Source organism: Bos indicus, chromosome 10, assembly GCF_029378745.1.
Source record: "Bos indicus isolate NIAB-ARS_2022 breed Sahiwal x Tharparkar chromosome 10, NIAB-ARS_B.indTharparkar_mat_pri_1.0, whole genome shotgun sequence".
NCBI lineage: Eukaryota > Metazoa > Chordata > Mammalia > Artiodactyla > Bovidae > Bos > Bos indicus.
In genome coordinates this window covers 40,080,210-40,102,018 of record NC_091769.1, presented here as the reverse complement: position 1 = coordinate 40,102,018, position 21,809 = coordinate 40,080,210, and the positions used below count along the sequence as shown (strand labels likewise).

At 36.2% G+C, this 21,809-nt stretch overlaps 1 protein-coding gene across 1 annotated transcript in view; it reads left to right on the top strand.

The window, feature by feature from the left end:
• Nucleotides 1-21,809, top strand: part of MDGA2 (MAM domain containing glycosylphosphatidylinositol anchor 2) — a 917,184-nt gene that overhangs the window by 527,099 nt on the left and 368,276 nt on the right. The window contains exon 4 of the mRNA XM_070797384.1: nt 20,292-20,488. Within this exon, the coding sequence (XP_070653485.1) occupies nt 20,292-20,488 (197 nt within the window). The remainder of the gene's footprint in view (nt 1-20,291; nt 20,489-21,809) is intronic.

Here is a 21,809-nt window from a genome sequence, read left to right as displayed (position 1 = left end):
TCTGTTGGATCATCAAAAAAGCAAGAGAGTTCCAGAAAAACATCTATTTCTGCTTTGTTGACTATGCCAAAGCCATTGACTCTGTGGATCACAACAAACAGTGGAAAATTCTTAAAGAGATGGGGCTATCAAACCACCTGATCTGCCTCCTGAGATATCTGTATGCAGGTCAAGAAGCAACAGTTAGAACCGGACATAAAACAACAGACTGGTTCCTAATCCAGAAAGGAGTACTCCAGAAGTTAAGTACTTATTTAACTTCTATGCAGAGTATGTCATGAGAAATGGTGGACTGGATGAAGCACAAGCTGGAATCAAGATTGCCAGGAGAAATAACAGTAACCTCAGATATGCAGATGACACCACACTTATGGCAGAAAGAGAAGTAAAGAGCCTCTTGATGAAAGTGAAAGAGGAGAGTGAAAAAGTTGGTTTAAAACTCAACATTCAGAAAACTAAGATCCTGGCATCCAGTCCCATCACTTCATGGCAAATAGATGATCAGTTTAGAAGTTGCCCAGTACCTCTTGCATAGTGAACTGCTAGAGCCTCCATGTCAGCATCTGAGACTCCCCATTTCTGTTTTATAAGCAGTTGAGATTGGGACCTAGGGATGGAGGACAAGGAATTCTTTGTTGAGAGTGCTCCATTGAACACTGAAAGGTGGATTAAGATGGTAATGCTTCCTCCAGCCAAATGAGAGGAATTTCAAGAGTTTCACCTTAAGATTCTGCAGACTTTTTCATTTACAAAAGACAGGGCTCCATAGTTCCTACTGCTTCTCCTTCACTCATCATGTCTACAGTCCTGAAGGAGTTTAACCCCTATGGCTAGTGAGAGTAGGAGGGAGGAGTCAAACAACAACTGTTGGCCAGGGGAAAAACAGGAGCTAAGTAAATCCCCCACACTCTCCATTTGTTGCTCTCAGACTGTCAGGATATCAAGCTTAATTTAGTATACAGCTGGAGGCAATGGAGAAAGTCTTAATTGGAAAGTTCACAGGTCTTCTTTTTAAGTTATTGAACTGGACATTTTAACTATAAAATTGGGACTGTTCCTGTGACTGACTACAGGGAACTCAGAAAGCTGTGAAATATGTCCCCCAATTTTATCCAATAGCAGGAAAAGAAGTAGGCTATCTAATGACAGTGGCAGAAAGAATAAAGTTGATTTACTGCTATTAAATACTGCTAATTCAGTAAACCGCCACATGTAAGCAGGAAACTTCGACTCTGGCAGATTTAAACTGGATGAATGAATGAATAAACTTAAATTTTGTAGACTTGCCTTCAGGCTTCAGAATGAAGTTTAGAAAACAATCAGGGACAAATAAGGGTAAATGACATGGGTGGCACACACCTAATCCGTCCACAAACCAGTGAGGTTGGGAAAACTACTTTTGCAGGCAAGGTGCACAGAATTTCCCAAAGTGCCGGGCTGTGGCTCCTATCAAACACTGGCTTCTGCCACTAGCACAGTTCTCCCTGCTCCCAGGAAACTCAGTATCGTTGCTGCCACCTCCACCACATGCTGTGAGAATAGATCTTTTCTTCGCATGAATAGCTCCTGATTCAAAGTTTATGGTTGCTGCTGAATCCCATGGACGGAGGAGCCTGGTAGACTGAAGTCCAGGGGTCGCTAGGTGTTGGACAGGACTGAGCGACTTCACTTTCACTTTTCACTTTCATGCATTGGAGAAGGAAATGGCAACCCACTCCAGTGTTCTTGCCTGGAGAATCCCAGGGATGGGGGAGCCTGGTGGGCTGCCGTCTATGGGGTCGCACATGACTGACGTGACTCTGCGTGACCCCATGGACTGCAGCCTACCAGGCTCCTCCATCCATGGGATTTTCCAGGCAAGAGTACTGGAGTGGGGTGCCATTGCCTTCTCCAAAAGTTTATGGTGGATGTATCCAATTGTGTTTGCAATAATACCATGGTTTATCATATAGCCATTTGAACACAGTTACTCCATTCTAGTTAAGGCTATGGTTTTTCCAGTGATCATGTATGGATGTGAGAGTTGGACTGTGAAGAAGGCTGAGCGCCGAAGAATTGATGCTTTTGAACTGTGGTGGTGGAGAAGACTCTTGAGAGTCCCTTGGACTGCAAGGAGATCCAACCAGTCCATTGTGAAGGAGATCAGCCCTGGGATTTCTTTGGAAAGACTAATGCTAAAGCTGAAACTCCAGTACTTTGGCCACGTCATGGGAAGAGTTGACTCATTGGAAAAGACTCTGATGCTGGGAGGGATTGGGGTCAGGAGGAGAAGGGGACGACAGAGGATGAGATGGCTGGATGGTATCACTGACTCGATGGATGTGAGTTTGAGTGGACTCTGGGAGTTGGTGATATACAGGAAGGCCTGGCATGCTGTGATTTATGGGGTTACGAAAAGCTAGACACAACTGAGCGACTGAACTCAACTGAACTGAACTCCATTTCTATTAACACCACCCTGGCCCCTTAGACAGCCATATGAACAGATCTCCACACATTCACTGTTGCCACTTGCTATTCAACATCTTCTTGGGGTTGCAGCTTGAGCAACTTTATTAAGTCAAATTTGCTTGCAGTACACCTTTATTAAACCCTTCAAAGGCTTCCCACTGCCTAATATGCTGTATGACCTGGTTCCACTGAGCCCTGCCTAACTCTCAAGCTTCACCCCAGGTCTCCCTCCATTTCTCTGCCTTTGCTTCGGTCATTGCCACTTTTATCTTAGTTTCTGGAATCCACAAAGCTTCTGCCCATTCCAGGGGCTCTGAATACTCCACACTTTGTCTGAAATTCTCTTCAACCAGCCCTTACCAATTCCTCCTGTGATGCTAGACTGATGTATTCCCTTTTAACAGGTTCTCATAGCATCCTATACCTTCCTCCTAGCCCTTATCATAATTATTATGATTTTTTTACTAATTTTTTTTTACAGAATTTTTACTAATCACTTATTTTGGTAATTAGTGCTCTAGACTTCCTTTCTTTTTCTCCCTCCCTTCCTCCTTTCTCTCTCTTTCTTCTTTCCTTCCTTCCTTTCCTATTGAAAACTTAGTGCCTAGACTACTGCCTGGAAAATGAGAGGAGGAATATGGTGAATGCTTATGAAAAATACATGATGTCATAATATATATGATATAAGCAAGAAATATATTTAAAATGTATGCAATCTGAATTTTGGACTGAGAGATATATATCCAAATTATACTTTCATCTAGATTATGTTTTTTTTTAACATCCTTCCTTATACTTTTCCATATTTTTCTATTATTTGGATAGATAGCAGATAAAAACAAAAAACATGTTTAAAGAAACAGTTCATAATGTCTCATCAATGTTCATTATTCCTTGAATATATATATATTCAAAAAAGTACACAATTTTTACTTGGATACACTGTCCCCTTTATCTACGTTGAATAATTTGAGACATTTCTTCATTGATACTGCTTATAAACATATATCTCTGGGAACAAGAATGCTATCTACTCTCTTTACTTTCTAGTTAATTTATGCAATGTATATGGTCATATGGTCATACAGAAGGTACTTTTATGAAGTTTATGCTACAGAGTTCACTGAATTATAATAAAAACTTAATTTACTATTGATACGTATGTTTTCAAATTCACTTCTTTAAAAAACCAAGTAATGGAGAAAACAGAAGAGTTACAAAGTGCTATACATTATGATTTTGTTTTCTGTGGATATTAGGCTTATATTAGGAATAATGATTTTGTTAGTACATATAACACACCTTGCTGAAAAGTACTCTTAGAACACAGAGTCATATTTATTAACCAGAGATATTTTCTTATTTTCATGAAATTAAATTAGTCACTTCAGATTAAGAATGATGAACAAAAGAGAGAGTTATAGATGAATTTTTATGGCAGAGATAGAAAAAACTTAACTAAAATTTAGCACATTAACTAGCCAGTAGAATTATAAGTGCAATAAATATTATCAAAAATGGTCTATTCAAGGAGTACAAAAATTTTCCCACTATGTGAAAAGGTATACACTCATTACCAATAGGTGTTTTAAAACATTTAATACAATTTTGCAGCCATCTTAACTTTAAAACAAATCTCTAAATAAATTAGAAGTAGAAAAAAAAAAAAACCTACTTAAACTAAGACTATTCAGTTTAGAAATCCTAAATGACAAAAAGAGAAAAGTAAAATAATTTCAGGTAAAATTAGGATCCAGTGTGGATGCTTGTTTGCACTCTTATTTTTTATATTGTCTTAGATTTCTAGTACACGTTCTAAGAAAGGAAAATAAAATTATTGATGAAATTATTTTAAAAATTAAATTTTGCTGATACATTATAAAATAACCTTTTTAAAAATATAAGTGTATTTACTACACATGTATATATAGAATATGTATATATAAATTGTATATATATATAAATCAAGAGATGGGAATCTTTACGAGAGTAAAGACTTCTTGTGCAATCAAGAAGAAAATGAGGCAGACTTTACCTTATGTTATCAACCAAAGCTATACAAGACAAAATGATCTTCATTATATGATATGTATATAGACAAATAAGTTGCTTCCATATCCTGGCTATTGTAAATAATGCTACTATACAGTGGAGCACATGTATCTTTTCAAATTAGTATTTTCCTTTTCTTTGGATGTATACCGAGGAGTGGAATGAGTGGAATTGCTGGAAAACATGGTAACTATTTTTAGTTTTTTGAGGAACCTCCTTACTGTTTTCCACAGTAAATAGCACCAATTTACATTCCCATCTACAGTGTGTAAGGGTTCCTTTTTCTCCAAATGTTGATTGATCCTCATCAACATTTATTTGTGATTTCTTTGATGATAGCCATTCTGACAGGTGTGAGGTGGTATCTCATTGTGGTTTTGATTTCCATTTCCCTGACAGGTAGCAATGTTGAGCATCTTTTCATGTGCCTGTTGGCCATCTGTATACCTTCTTGTGAAAAATGTTTATTCAGGTCTTCTGCCAATCTTTTAATTGAGTTGTTTGATTTTTTTTTGTATTGAGTTATGTGAGCTGTTTGTGTATCTTGGATTAACCCTTTATTGGACATAGCATTTGTAAATATTTCTCCCATTCAGTAGGTCTTTTTGTGTTGGTAATAATTTCCTTTACTGGCAAAAGCTTTTAAATTTAATAAGTCCCCATTTAAAACATTTGGCTGCATTTTTAAATTATAGAATGTACAATGTATTCTAACCAGTGTGAGTAGATATGAACAAAATTTGAAAGAAGGAATCTAAATCTTACTGATAGCTTCTCTCTTATAAATGTCCCACGTTAAGAATTTGGCTGTGTACGAGACAGCAAAAGAGACACTGATGTATAGAACAGTCTTATGGACTCTGTGGGAGAGGGACAGGGTGGGAAGATTTGGGAGAATGGCATTGAAACATGTAAAATATCATGTATGAAACGAGATGCCAGTCCAGGTTTGATGATACTGGATGCTTGGGGCTAGTGCACTGGGACGACCCAGAGGGATGGTATAGGGAGGGAGGAGGGAGGAGGGTTCAGGATGGGGAACACATGTATACCTGTGGTGGATTCATTTTGATATTTGGCAAAACTAATACAATTATGTAAAGTTTAAAAATAAAATAAAATTAAAAAAAATAATTTGGCTATAAATACTCATTGTGTCTGTTTTGTTTTATAAATTATATAAAATTAGTCATTGTTCAAAAATCACTATGCATAAAAACATATGAAGTATTTCTTGTTTTCAGTATTTGTACAGAATTTTAGATAAATTTCTCATTTATCTAAAAGATGGTGCTTTTGTATTTGTATCTGCACAGTGTACTACAAACTATTGACATAAAAGCTTTGTTTATAATAAAGTGCCTTGTTCTTGATTATTGATATATCTAACAATGATTTAATTAGTTTTTTATAACTTCAAAGCAACTTAATTTTATTCAAATTAGTCTGTCAGCATTATCTGTTTTTATGTACATCCATCCTGTAGTTATAATAGTAACATACATTTTTACCCATAAAATGAAAAAGTAATATACTTGATTAGCTTTAGTGCCTACGAGTTTATTGTATGGTTATTTTCCTTAAGAAAACACATCTGGATTTCTTTTGCATACGATTTCTGGAACTTCCCAGAGGGAAAAGCAGCATCCAATACAGTATTTAGTGTCTTTGCCATCTGGGTCTTCACATTCATTTGGTTTAATTCAAAGATTAAAGACAGAAAAATTGGACCAAATGGTGGAATAAACCCCTGTGGAAAACAGGCTTCTGCTGTGATTATTCTTGAGATTAATTGATTCTTTAACTTGTAACTACACCCATGACTTCAGTTGCAGTTAATAACTGATTAACCATAAGCACATAGATTAATTGTGCCAGTGCATACTGGGAGATGAGAGTTAACTCCTCATGCCACTATGGTACCCCAGTTTAAGTGGAGAATAGACTAAACAAATGCTTCCACAACTTAGTTAACTGTATCTCAAACAAGGATAACTAATGTATATAAGAGCTAATTTTGGATTTTTAAGGTAAACTATCTTGCATATATGTAAAGGGAGGGAAGGATTAGAAATAATTCCAAATTTTCTAGCATAAAAGACTGAAAGTTTGAATGAAGACATCTAAAAACAGACATACTACTGATAAAGGAAATCTTAAATAATGTTGAGTTGTAAAAATTCATATCATAATTATACCATAGAAATGACCATTATTTATTTAGGCAGCTAATTCAAGCATCTACCATTTTCCTAGAACTCCCCATCATTTTATTTTTCCTTGTAAACTATTGACTCTTCCCCACTTGTGTTTAAATATATGTCTCTCAACTTATAAGAAAACAAAACAGTGAAAACAAAGCAGGACTTGTGATTGCATGTTGTGTTCTAACTACTTCCCAAACTCTTTCTTGTCATAGCCAAGTTACCTGAAATAATTATATACATTAGTTATTTCGTGTTTTTATCTGTCTTTCAAAGGGCTTCTGTGGTGGCTCAGATGGTAAAGAATCGACCTGCAATGTGGGAGACCTGGATTCAATCCCTAGGTTGGGAAGATGCCCTGGAGAAGGGAATGGCTACCCACTCTAGTATTCTGGCTTGGAGAATTCCATGGACAGAGGAGCCTGGTGGGCTACAGTCCATGGGGTTGCAAAGAGTCGAACATGACTGAGCGACTTTAACTTTCAAAGATACAGAAAAATGACTACTGGTCCCACAACTCCACTGGCACAGCTCTGATGAAACTCACCAGTAGTATATCTCTTGCCAATTTTAAAATCCGTTTGCAGTTCTGTTCTCACCTTGATTTTGTTTCACCATTTATCCTGTTCTCCAATCCCTGTAAGGGCATTTTAAAATTTGAAAATTGAAACTACATTCTGTACAATTGTCTTTTAAATGAAGAGATAAAAGTATTTCTTTTTCAGTGTTAAAAAAAAAAAATACTTCTAAAGTCTATTTTCTATCCCAGTGATTTGTTTTGTCTCCAGCTCTCTCATCACTTTTTTTCCTCTGTATTTTTCATATATCTCCCTTATTTTATTTATTTATTTTTGGCTCCACTAGTTGTGAACCCGGAGAAGGCAATGGCACCCCACTCCAGTACTCCTGCCTGGAAAATCCCATGGATGGAGGAGACTGGTAGGCTGCAGTCCATGGGGTCGCTAAGAGTCGCACATGACTGAGCGACTTCACTTTCACTTTTCACTTTCCTGCATTGGAGAAGGAAATCGCAACCCACTCCAATGTTCTTGCCTGGAGAATCCCAGGGACGGGGGAGCCTGGTGGGCTTCCGTCTGTGGGGTCACACAGAGTCGGACACGACTGAAGTGACTTAGCGGCAGCAGTTGTGGACCAGAGACCAGAGCTCTCTTCTTTGTCCTTTCCTCTTTTCATTCTGCACACTTCTTGAGTTGTTTCATTGCCACACACAGAATATTGGTGTCTCCTGTTCAACATCTGTAGCTCACACTTCTCATTCTGGTTCTATTTTAAAACATTATGATTAAGAGAGTGATAGATACTTGACATTGAGCATGATCTAAACAGAAATAGCTCCTTTCTCTAATCATGTCTTCCTTCACTCCATCCTCTGGCCAGATATAGGTCTATCATTACGTTTCCTATTTCAGTTAATGCACTGTCTGCTGCCAAGCCAGGTCCTTCCTAAATTCTCACCTTTTCTTTAGCCATATATCCTACCAGTTACCCAGTACAGTTCGTGTAAGCTTCTAAGCTTAAGAAAGGTAGTTTTCATCATCATTTACACTGACAAATTAAAGCCATATATATACATATATATGTGTGTGTGTATTAGTTCATGTAACTAATATATTCATGTAAGTCATATATATGTAACTTACATGTCAGTTCATGTAAGCTTAGAAGCTTACATGAACTGCACTGGGTAACTGGTAAGATATATATATATATATATATATATATATATATATATATATATGGCTTTAATTTGTCAGTTGCTGGCATATTTAATCAATCAAAGAAAAAATTTCCAGAAAATTATTTCAATTAGAAAGGGATAGGTAGCATTTGTTAGAAAGAAAAATGAATTTTCCTTAGGCTTCTCATTATAGTACATATGTATAGCATTGTTGAAAATTGAGCATATAGTTAAAGATTTATCTTCATGTTAATTTATTAGATCATTATTGAGTACTTTTATCCGTATGTCAGTTCTAGGAATAAAACAAGACTAAGATATAGATCCTATGCACATTGGGCTATGTTTTATAGAAAACTATATTAGGTTTGTTATTTTAAAATATATAAAATATTCATGATTCAAATATTGCATTCAGTGGTTTATTTTATAAATATGAAGAGTTTGACCTCCATTAAATTATATAAAATCAATCTCTTGGTTTCAAAAAGCACTTTGCATTTGTTGATGAATATCATCTCTAGATTTTTGAATTTTACCTACTTAGCTTATAAAACTGAAAGAAATTTAAAGAGAAGAAATACTTTCACAAGTGGTTGACCAGTTTTCCCAGCACCACTTGTTAATGAGATTGTCTTTAATCCATTGTATATTCTTGCCTCCTTTGTCAAAGATAAGGTGTCCATAGGTGCGTGGATTTATCTCTGGGCTTTCTATTTTGTTCCATTGATCTATATTTCTGTCTTTGTGCCAGTACCATACTGTCTTGATGACTGTGGCTTTGTAGTAGAGCCTGAAGTCAGGCAGGTTGATTCCTCCAGTTCCATTCTTCTTTCTCAAGATAGCTTTGGCTATTCGAGGTTTTTTGTATTTCCATACAAATTGTGAAATTATTTGTTCTAGCTCTGTGAAGAATACCGTTGGTAGCTTGATAGGGATTGCACTGAATCTATAAATTGCTTTGGGTAGTATACTCATTTTCACTATATTGATTCTTCCAACCCATGAACATGGTATATTTCTCCATCTATTAGTGTCCTTTTTGATTTCTTTCACCAGTGTTTTATAGTTTTCTATATATAGGTCTTTAGTTTCTTTAGGTAGATATATCCCTAAGTATTTTATTCTTTTCATTGCAATGGTGAATGGAATTGTTTCCTTAATTTTTTTTCTGTTTTCTCATTATTAGTGTATAGGAATGCAAGGGATTTCTGTGTGTTGATTTTATATCCTGCAACTTTACTACATTCATTGATTAGTTCTAGTAATTTTCTGGTGGAGTCTTTAGGGTTTTCTATGTAGAGGATCATGTCATCTGCAAACAGTGAGAGTTTTACTTCTTCTTTTCCAATTTGGATTCCTTTTATTTCTTTTTCTGCTCTGATTGCTGTGGCCAAAACTTCCAAAACTATGTTGAATAGTAATGGTGAAAGTGGGCACCCTTGTCTTGTTCCTGACTTTAGAGGAAATGCTTTCAATTTTTCACCAAGAGCACTTTCTAATACCATACACAAAAATAAACTCAAAATGGATTAAAGATCTAAATGAAAGACCAGAAACTATAAAACGCCTAGAGGAGAACATAGGCAAAACACTCTCCCACATACATCACAGCAGGATCCTCTATGACCCACCTCCCAGAATATTGGAAACAAAAGCAAAAATAAACAAATGGGACCTAATTAAACTTAAAAGCTTCTGCACAACAAAGGAAACTATAAGCAAGGTTTATAAACTAAAAGATAGCCTTCAGAATGGGAGAAAATAATAGCAAATGAAGCAACAGACAAACAACTAATCTCAAAAATATACAAGCAACTCCTAAAGCTCAATTCCAGAAAAATAAATGACCCAATCAAAAAATGGGCCAAAGAACTAAATAGACATTTCTCCAAAGAAGACATACAGATGGCTAACAAACACATGAAAAGATACTCAATATCACTCATTATCAGAGAAATGCAAATCAAAACCACTATGAGGTACCATTTCACACCAGTCAGAATGGCTGCGATCCAAAAGTCTACAAGCAATAAATGCTGGAGAGGGTTTGGAGAAAAGGAAACCCTCTTACACTGTTGGTGGGAATGCAAACTAGTACAGCCACTATGGAGAACAGTGTGGAGATTCCTTAAAAAACTGGAAATAGAACTGCCTTATGATCCAGCAATCCCACTGCTGGGCATACACACTGAGGAAACCAGAAGGGAAAGAGACACGTGTACCCCAATGTTCATCGCAGCACTGTTTATAATAGCCAGGACATGGAAGCAACCTAGATGTCCATCAGCAGATGAATGGATAAGAAAGCAGTGGTACATATACACAATGGAGTATTACTCAGCCATTAAAAAGAATACATTTGAATCAGTTCTAATGAGGTGGATGAAACTGGAGCCTATTATACAGAGTGAAGTAAGCCAGAAAGAAAAACACCAATACAGTATACTAATGCATATATATGGACTTTAGAAAGATGGTAACAATAACCCTATATATGAGACAATAAAAGAGATACTGATGTATAGAACAGTCTTTTGGACTCTGTGGGAGAGGGAGAGGGTGGGATGATTTGGGAGAATGGCATTGAAACATGTATAATATCATATATGAAACGAGTCGCCTGTCCAGGTTCAATGCACGATACTGGATGCTTGGGGCTGGTGCACTGGGACGACCCAGAGGGATGATATGGGGAGGGAGGACAGAGGAGGGTTCAGGAATGGGAACACATGTATACCTGCGGCAGATTCATTTTGATATATGGCAAAACCAATACAATATTGTAAAGTTAAATAAAATAAAATTTAAAAAAAAAGTAAAGAGAAGAAATAAATGCCAGTAAAATATCATCATTAATGTAAGATAGCCCAACGTGGTTTGGTAAGAGTATCTAAGCCACTAGTGTGAAAATTGATGATGAGTAAATGTAGAAAGTTATCTACTGTGAAACAGTATAGCCAGTACTCTGTATATCCTGGGAGTGTTGGAAGATAGTGACTCTCAAGTGAATCCCTCTCATGAAACTACCTCAGCTGCCTAACCCACCTTCTAGCCTCATCCCTACCAGGCCTAATCTAGTGACTGATCGTTATCCTTTGTAGGACAACTCTGAAAGAGATCTCAATTCTGGAGCTCCTCTGGATCATATGGAGACTTTGTAGTGATGTATCACAGTTTAACTCCCCTCACTACCTAATGCTATCTTCCCCCCTTTTTTTCTTTTCTGCACATAATCACAAAAATTGATCCTGAGAGCACTACCCTGTAAATTTCCTGAAAGCATATCTTCATCAGAGAATCATATTTTCAAGGGATAATTCTAGATGGTCTGAGGAAGTAGAGTCTAAAACAGGATGTTAGATCACTCATCAGCTCACTAACCAGCTGGCAGTGAGGATCCCACTGCTGGTGGTAGGTAGACCGTGGATAGCCTTTGAATGCTATAGAAGTGAGATTGTTAAAACCTTCACAGATGGTGAACAAGGATGTGTACCAATGGAAGGTAATGCTCTGTGATTTCAATATCTTTGGCTTTTGAGGAATTCAATGGAAAGTAATAAGTACGATATAATCCATTTCTGCTAAGTTCTATTTATACAGTGAAGAGAAAGAATACAAGACTGAGTGTGATTAATCATGAGTTGAAGGTGATATGTGAGGATAAGAAAGTCTCTTTATAGAATATAAAGAAAGTCTTATCTTCTTTAGCCAGAGGTTATAAAAGCTGATAATAAGGCTTAGAACTTATTTAAAAGTATAGCAGAGTTCCAGAGAAGTGTGAATCCTCAGCCTCAGCAAATTGGCCAAGCCAGGATCTGAACCCCAGCTGGAAATAAGTAGAACCCTGACTTGGAGAGGTGGGCTGTATCTGAGTTTATGGTCTCAAAAAATGTTGAAAACCTAGATTTTCTTAAACATTGTGGACCTACATAAGTGTACCATTTCTTCTAATTGGAGGGTATGACTTCCATCTCGCTTAAAGATGTTGCAGAATCTTCTTCCTTTTGTGGTAATATATACCCTTGTTAGGGTATATCCTCACCTTCATTTCTTACCAGCAAATTAGCATGTAGGGTCAACAGATGACATGATCTGGCGTGGAAATGCTTGGTTTCTAAAGGAGAGGAAGAGCCTATGCTATCCTTCAAATGAGCTGCAGACCCTATCCAATATTTGCTAGTAAGAATCAAGAGAGTACACAGGGAATAGGATGTGAGGCTGCTCTACCAAGTGGGGCTGACAGTAAGACAGACTAAGATTAGAGATGGAGAATAAGATCAAATGGAGAGAAAGAATAAGAGCTTACTAATGTGGGAGTATTCTCCCATGATATAAGTTGAAGACCCTAGCCAGGATAGCAGGAGATAGTTGCTCATGTTAGGATGGTATTTGGAAGCTTGAGGAAAGCAGTGAGCCCACAAAAAGAAGTATATGTGCCACAAACACTGTGTATATAGAATAAAATGAGATCAAAAGACCCATATGTAAGCATGCTAGAGTGAATTTACTAGTTAGAGCCTAATAATGTCATCAACTCAGTATATTTTATGTAAAGGCTCAAAAGACACCACATTTATTATATCAATAGTAATGTGCTGATGACTGAGATGCAGGCATCATTGAGACTTAGGGGTGACTGTTCTTTGCAGACAAATGTTCATAGTAGGAGATGCTATTACAGAATTGGTCTTCCTGATACCAATGGGATGCTGGAATTACAGAATAATAGTGGGGAGGTGACAGTTCAAATGCATCCAGTGCACTAGACTCACAGAGAGCTGTGTGTGTGTGTGTGTGTGTGTGTGTGTGTGTGTGTGTGCATGTGCATGTGCCCAGTTGCTTAATTGTGTTCAACTCTTTACATCCCCTCCACTGAACTTCCCAGGCAAGAATACTGGAGCTGGTTGCCATATCCTACTCCAGGGGATCTTCCTGACCCAGGGATCTAACTTGCATCTCTTAGTCTCTTGCATTGACAGGTGGATTCTCTACCACTAGCACATGTAGGGAGCCCACAGAGAGCTCTAGAGATGGTTGATAGAACATAGAATCCCTTGGGGCAAAATAAGTGGATAGTCAACAAGGGTATTGCCCCATATACACAGTTAAAACAGATGGATAATCAGGAGGCTGAATATGGTGATCTAATAAAAAGTCAAGACTCCTTATTCAATTGTTGAACATGGTAATTTTCAGACCAGTGTCCTGAAATACCAGTCATGCATTGGGTTTTGTCATATCTACCAAGCACTCAGTCATAAAATAGGGCAGGCTCTCAGTAGTCCATCATCATATGGAAGTGGTACATCTAAGATGAGGCATGACCAGGGCCAGAGTGCTCAGGAGCACTGTACAAGCAAGTGCCCAGACCCCCATAACAGCTATCAGTGTTTTTCCAGTTTCTCTCTCTAAAATCATAATGACCCTTATAGAGGGTCTCTTTTGTGGTAATAGTAGGGCAAAAAGGCTAAGCTTATTTCATAATGAGTCAGCTCAGTACACGTATACAGGCTGGAAATTGGATTGTTATTTCAGGAGAACTCCACTCTGTGGTGTCCTTGATAGACAGGTAATAACAGAAAATTATCTCAGTGGATAGAACTTTGACTTGGGCAGTGTACCTGGTCAGTCGTTTTGAGTGAACAGGGGAGATATGTTCAAGCATTCGGATGGACCTGTGGGTGTGCCATGAAGTATTGAACATTTGTATTGCATGCTAATGAGCACCAAAAATTACCTACCATAGAAGCAGCACAAAATAATGAAGTTGACGGTAATGCAGACAGTTGATACCAACCAGTTTCTGTCATTGGCTGCCCATAGTTGGGACAACAGACTCATGAAAAGAATAGCTATAATGATAGGGAGAGAGGCTATGTATAAGTTTTAAATTTTGGTTATTCATGAAGTTTGGCCTGTCTAATGTCACTGTTGCTGCTGCTAAGTCATGTCAGTTGTGTCCGACTCTGTGTGACCCCATAGACGGCAGCCCACCAGGCTCCCGTCCCTGGGATTCTCTAGGCAAGAACACTGGAGTAGGTTGCCATTTTCTTCTCCAGTGCATAAAAGTGAAAAGTGAAAGTGAAGTCACTCAGTTGTGTCCGACTCTTTGCGACCCCATGGACTATAGCCTACCAGGCTCCTCCATCCATGGGATTTCCCAGGCAAGAGTACTGGAATGGGTTGCCATTGCCTTCTCCTCTAATGTCACTACTGAATATATAATCTGACAACAATAGACACCACTTCTTCATGATAAAGCATTATCCATCAAGAATGCCAACCAGTAGATTATATTAGAATACTTTTTTTTTTACCCTGAAAATAACAGTGTATCATTTTGATTGAATTTGATGCGTACTCTAAGTATGAACTTTTCTGCTGACCTTAGCCAGCATCAGTCCTACCAAAAGCCTTTTAGAATGTTTTACTCTTAATACATGATCCTACCTAAACACCCATGGGACCAGAAGCAAATTTTATAGCAGTTAAGATGTAGCAGTGGGAACATTGCTATGAGAATCTCTAGTCATATCATATTCAATACCACCTAAAAAATTTACTTACTAGAGTTATAGAATAGTCTTTGCAGGAGGCATCTAAGTCTTGGAGAGATAATATCCAGTAAGGAATGGGTGCCATCTTCCGAGATGCAGTATGCATCCTAAATCAATGACCGTCATTATATGATGCTTTTATTTCCATTTCCTTCTTTCTTTTTTGGGGGGTGGGGGGTATTGGTGGAATACATAGGTTCCAGAATTAAGTAGGGACCCTACTTACTACCATCATGTTCAGTGATCCTCTTGGGGAATCTATGTTTCCCTCCCCCCAATGCTGTTCTGCCAGTTTAGATGCTCTAGTTCTCAGAAAGGGAAAAAGCTTTTCTTAAATGACACTGCAAGAGTCCCATTAATCTTCAAGAGTTGGCCGCTGTTACTTTAGGCTTCCTGTGTCAGGAAATAGCAGATGAGAGGAATCACCATCCTGGAAGGAGTAACTGGCCCATATGGTCAGCTTGAAGGTAAGATTGTTGTTACACAAGACGGCGGTAAGAATATATTCCTTACCCAGTTGATCCACTGAGCCATTTCTGGCTATTCTGTTGCCCAGTTTTGGTGGTAAACAGACAAACACATCACTAATAGCTTGAGAAGAGCATGCTTACCAGGGGCTCAACATCCCCAGTGACAAAGATCTGGTAGTCTCACTAGGTAAACTACTTATATCAAAGGATGTACCAGCCCAGGATGAGAGCAATCTAGAATGGTAATAGTAGAAGGAGATGATGATTATCATCCCAAGATTCCCCGGGAAAGGTGACTATCGAGAATCCTGGAATAGCTTTTCTCAGATACAGTGACTTTTCGTATCTGGCAGGTAGATCTGAGTGGATGCTGAAGTGCACTCCCAGATCCTTTCCTCAGGGCTGAAGCACTTATTCTGAAAGCCACTAAAACTTTTAACATTGATGACTGTCAGCTAACGCCTTCTCTAGAAATCATCCCAAGCCAGACAGAACTGCCCCTTCCAAAGTTGAGAACAGGACACTTGCCAGGACTGGTTGATGAGGAAAAGGGTTGACGTATAAAGATTTAGCTTCCTTGTCTTAAGGCAGTACAGCCCCTCCAATTTGGGAGGACCTCAGGGCTCCAGATCTTCTCTAGAGCTACTGTGAAACTTAGATGCAACTGCTGTATTATTCCACTGTCCTTCTTAACCAGTCTACTTCCTTCAATCCCTCATGAGTGCTGAAGATAATTTCCACTTTCTGAACACATATCTCTGTCTTAGAGTTTCTCTTCCAAGAAACCTGACCTAAAGCAAATACACACCTTCAGTCTATATTCAGTAATATAAAGAATAGATATTAAACATATTTTTAAAGGATATATATTTCTATGTCACTTAAACTATCATATATGTATATATGTATGTGTACATAAATGTATAATCTTACTTAAAATATTTTTTTAGCCATGCCATTCTTTGACTTGTCTAACAGAAATCTTGTTTTTGGCTTATTTGGTTTTATTTGTTTACTACTTTCACTATTACATCTTTTTAGATTTTTAAAATAGTAATAAAAATAACAGAAATGTCTTATACTGTATAGGAAGGTAACCCTGAGTGGTGTATTTGTTTTTAAGTGTAAAAAAAAAAATCATCCTGCCTAAACATGGGTGAATCTAACAGGTAATTCTGCAATACAGTGTTTTGTAAACCATTGTCATAGGATTGGATTCTCACCTGAAACTCATCCAAGTCAGGGAAGAGCATGTTTAAAGGATTGTTCAGCTTCGGTCTATTCTGACTGCAATTATGGACACCACTACCTAATGTGAAAAGAGCTAGGGATGCATCAATGAATGGAAGTTGAAAAGTACAATACTGTTAACTATTTAGAACCCAAAGAGTGTTACCATTGTTACCCTGTTTCTCATTCAAATATGTTTTGTTCCAGAACTTTCCAGCTTCAGATTTTTTTTAACAATATAACAAAGTTCATATCTCTAAAAAGAAACTGTAACTAATAGAAATTATGTTTTGAACAAGAGAAAATAAGTTGCTTACAACAGACTCACAGTACTTTTTTTCAAGCCACTGAGATGAAATTCAGCTCATCAGTCTCCTGTAGGATTTGATTTATATGTTAAAAGCCTAATCATCAAATAAGAGACCATTTGATGGAATTTAAAGACCTTTAAACATTTCATGGTAATGATGCTGGGATCCTTGAATACTGCAGCTTATTAAAACCAGGCATATATTCCTGTACAGCTAATAGAATGAATATAAACTGAAAGTTCCTACAGCTTTTCCAAAAAACCAGCAGTTGTTCTCTAAATTTTCACTACTCAAATTAGAGGCCATTGAGGTAGCTGTGAAAAGATTCTAATGTTGGATAAAAAATAAGAATATTGCAAAACTAGATATCTAAGTAGGGCTGTCAAGTAATTCATATTGGAAAAAAGCTTTTTAAAAACTGGGTAAATTAGGAATTTTGTTCTTTGATTCCTTAAGGAAGCACTTAGTTTTACATTTTAGTTGCCTTTTTATTATTTGAACACATAAGTATAAACTTTTTGTGTGTGTTTATTTTAGTTGAAGTATATTTGACATATAGCATTATATTATTTCCAAGTATACAATATAATGATTCCAATTTGCATACATTGTAAAATGATTGCCACAATAATTCTAGGTACTGTCTGTCACCATACAAAGTTACAAATTTGTTTTCCTTGTAATAAGAACTTTTAAGATTTATGCTCTTAGAAAGTTTCAAACACACGTACAATCGTTTTAAAGCTAACACATTCCTTGATTTCTTTTTCTCTTAAGAACCTGGGATATGCTGTATCAGAGGTTGGTAATCCGTGCAGAGTGTGGCCCACGAGCCAAATCTAGCTGTGGCACATGCATTTGTAAATGAAGTTTTATGGAACTCAGCAGCCTTCATCTTTCATTCATTTACCTGTTGTCTTTGGATGCTTTCCCATTATAACGATAGAGTTTATCACAGTTGAGATAAAGACTGTGTGAACCACAAAGCGCAAGATATTCATAAATTGTTTCCAGAAAATATAGGTTAAACCCTGTTGTGGATACTGGAGAAGGAAATGGCAACGCACTCCAGTATTCTTGCCTGGAGAATCCCATGGACAGGGGAGCCTGGCAGGCCCTGGTCCATAGGGTCGCAGAGAGTCAGACACGACTGAAGTGACTAAGCACACACGTCATGGATACCCCTTTTTTAAATTAATTTTTATTGGAGTATAGTTCCTTTACAATATTGTGTTAGTTTCTGCTGTATAACAAAGTAAATCACACATATATCCCCTCATTTTTAGATTCCCTTCTCACAGAGCATCTAATAGAGTTCCCTGTGCTAAACAGTAGGTACTCATTAGTTATTTTATACCTATTAATGCATATGTGTCAATTCCAGTCTCCCAGTTCATCCCACTCCCTCTTCCCCTTTTGGTGTCTGTGCATTTGTTCTCTCCATCTGTATTTTTATTTCTGCTTTGCAAATAGTTTATCTGTATCATTTTTTTAGACTACACATATAAGTGATATTACATGATATTTGTTTTTTTTCTTTCTGACTTACTTCACAGAGTATGACATTCTCTGGGTACATCTATGTTGCTGTGAGTGGTATTATTTAATTCTTTTTAATGACTGAGTAATATTCCATTGTATATATGTACCACATCTTATTTATCCATTCCTCTGTTGATAGACATTTAGGTTGCCTCCACGTCCTGGCTATTGTAAATAGATCTGCAATGAACATTGGAGTGCATGTCTTTAATATCTTTTTGAATTATGGTTTTCTCTAGGTATATCTCCAGGAATGGGTCATCTCATAGTTCTATTTTTGTTTTTTTGAGGAACCTCTATACATTTCTCCACAGTGAGTGTATCAATTTACATTCCCACCAAAAGTGTAGAAGGGTTCTTTTTTCTCCACACCCTCTCCAGAATTTATTGTTTGTAGATATTTTGATGATAGCCATTCTCAACGATGTGAGGTGATACTTTATTGTAGTTTTGATTTGTATTTCTCTAATAATTAGAGATGCTGAGAATCTTTTTGTGTGTTTGTTGGCCATCTAGATGTCTTCTTTGTAGAAGTGTCTATTTTTTGGTAGATCTTCCCCTTATTTTTTGACTGAGTTGTTTATTTTTTTGATACTGAGCTGCATGAGCAGTTTTTGTATTTTGGAGATTAATCCTTTGTTGGTTGTTTTGTTTGCAAATATTTTCTCTAATCTGAGGGTTTTCTTTTTGTTTTGCCTATTATTTCCTTTGCTGTGGAAAAGCTTTTAAGTTTAATTGCATCCCATTTGTTTACTTTTGTTTTTATTTTCCAGGAGGTGGCTCAAATTTACATCAAGAGTGTTCTGCCTCTGTTTTCCTCTAAGAGTTTTATAGGGTCTAGCCTTACATTTAGATCTTTAATCCATTTTGAGTTTATTTTTGTGTATGATATTAGGGAGTATTCTAATTCCATTCTTTTATTTATAGCTATCCAGTTCTTCCAGCATCATTTATTGAAGAGAGTGTGTTTTATCTATTGTATATTCTTGCCTCTTGTTGTCATAGATTAGGTTACCTTAAGTGTGTGGGGTTATCGTTGGCTTTATCTTGTTCCACTGATCTGTATTTCTGTTTTTATGTCAATACCATACTGTCTTGATTTCTGTAGCTTTGTAGTATAGTCTGAAATCAAGGAGTCTAATTCCTGTGTATCCCTTCTTTAGGATGTATGTAAAACAGCAAAATTTTAGTTCCAATATTCAGTAATAGAAATATTAATGTATTTTAATAGTACCTTCTGCTAGTACATTTTAAATCAGCCAAAGTGGAATATAAAATCTGAGATGAAGGAAAATTTAAACTGGCACAAGGTCATATTTTCTTATTACAAAGGTTATAATAATTTACAAACATATTATTTTATTTTTAAAATATATTTTATGAATTGGAAAAGGAAGTATGGTAAAGTTAAGAGTCAACTGAGATGCTTGGTTGACTATTATAGTCATAGTTGACTATGACTATAATTCATTGGCTAACCTGAATTTTCTGATCTCTCTCTTGGAACTCTGTTTTATGTGGCTGTTGACAATGTATTAGAAATATGTAGTCATTTGTACTATTTCAGCAAATAGAGATCTTAAGAAGCAACTATTGTTTGTCTTTACCTTCTATCATTGGAAATTTCTATGCAAATGACTTCAATGAACTCAATAAAAAAGAGTCTAGTTAAAAGTAATACATTCAATTAAGAAAATTAATCTTTGGTTAAGTTTTATATGTTCAGTACTTTAAAGCCATATAACTCATAACACTATTTTTATGTTTTCTAGATTTGGATGATCCAGTAGTAACTGTTCATCAAAGTATAGGTGAAGCTAAAGAACAGTTTTATTATGAGAGAACAGTGTTCCTCCGGTGTGTTGCCAATTCCAATCCACCTGTGCGGTACAGCTGGAGACGTGGCCAGGAGGTATTGCTACAAGGATCTGATAAAGGCGTTGAGATTTATGAACCCTTCTTTACCCAGGTAGGAACTGATGTAATAGTATTTCCACCCCACTCTGCTGGATACTTTCCTAACTCTGGCAGCATTGCAATACTTCAAATACTTTTCTATTTGAAAAGATGTTTTTTTTGTTTTTTTTTTTTTAAAGCACTATATATTTAGTTGAAAGGTCAGAGGACTCAATGAAAAACAATTTGTTTGTTTTTCATGTAGTAGTTACATGTATCAAGTTACCTCTTCAAAACAAGTTAAATGAATGTATCCTAAATATTTCTTTGTCCATAGGTTTGCCCAGATTTCACACTAAAGTCCATAATTATACATTTGCTGTCTGCTTTGTTTTCTTTTTTGTTAGAAATATTTCTTAAAATATTCTGATTCCCACATTTGCAATGGTAAATTCACTTTAAGAAAATGAAGAAATGTATTTGAAATATATTTGGTTTTAGGGGAAAAAAATCTATCAAATTTTCTTTGTTCTTTTTCGATTTTGGCTTAGTTTAAGAATAAAATCATAATTATATAAAAGTTAATATACTTAGTCATCAAAAACTTATTTAATAAAAAGAACATTTGAATTAATTTTATATAGAGTGCATGTAATATGGAACATTCCTCTGTAATGCATTTTTTAAAAATTTTATTGACGTGTAGTTGATTGAATTAATGCTTCTTGAGGAGACATGGAAGTTGTGGGAATTTTTGAATGCTGTAATTATAAAGATATTTTTTGACATTTACAAAAGAACAGAAACCTAACTAACAAAGAAAAGATTTTAAATTAAAAAAAATGTACTTGGAAAAATTTTCAAAGTAATTGTGACTATTATTTTTTTAATTATATAGGTAACAAGATAAACAAAAATCTGACTACACTGTTAAAGTTTGAGGCATCAAATGTCCATAAGGAGAGAAACATATAACTAAATTTAAAATACTATAAATATATTAACTTCAGAATGTTAAAGATTTTTACATTTCACATCCCAGCTCTCTAATAATATAAGATTATCCTGAGATTATAAATTTCCCATCATCCCATTTTTTATTAAATGCAGCATTAAATACATATTTCAGTTCATTATGCAAGTTTTACTAAAATTCACTGTTTTTAGTTAGCAAAATAACTTAAAAATTTGTTAACACTATTTAGTAGCTTGATGTCCCTAAGGTTTAGAAATCTGAATAAATGATCACCTATCATCTATTTGTTTCTTCTATTGTCAGCTTCCTTTAAAATATAGATGTTGTTAAAATTCAGAAAGCATGATTTTCTGTTCACATGATATTTGCCATACTAAGGCAATTCTAAACACATATTCACTAAGTACTGAAGCACCAT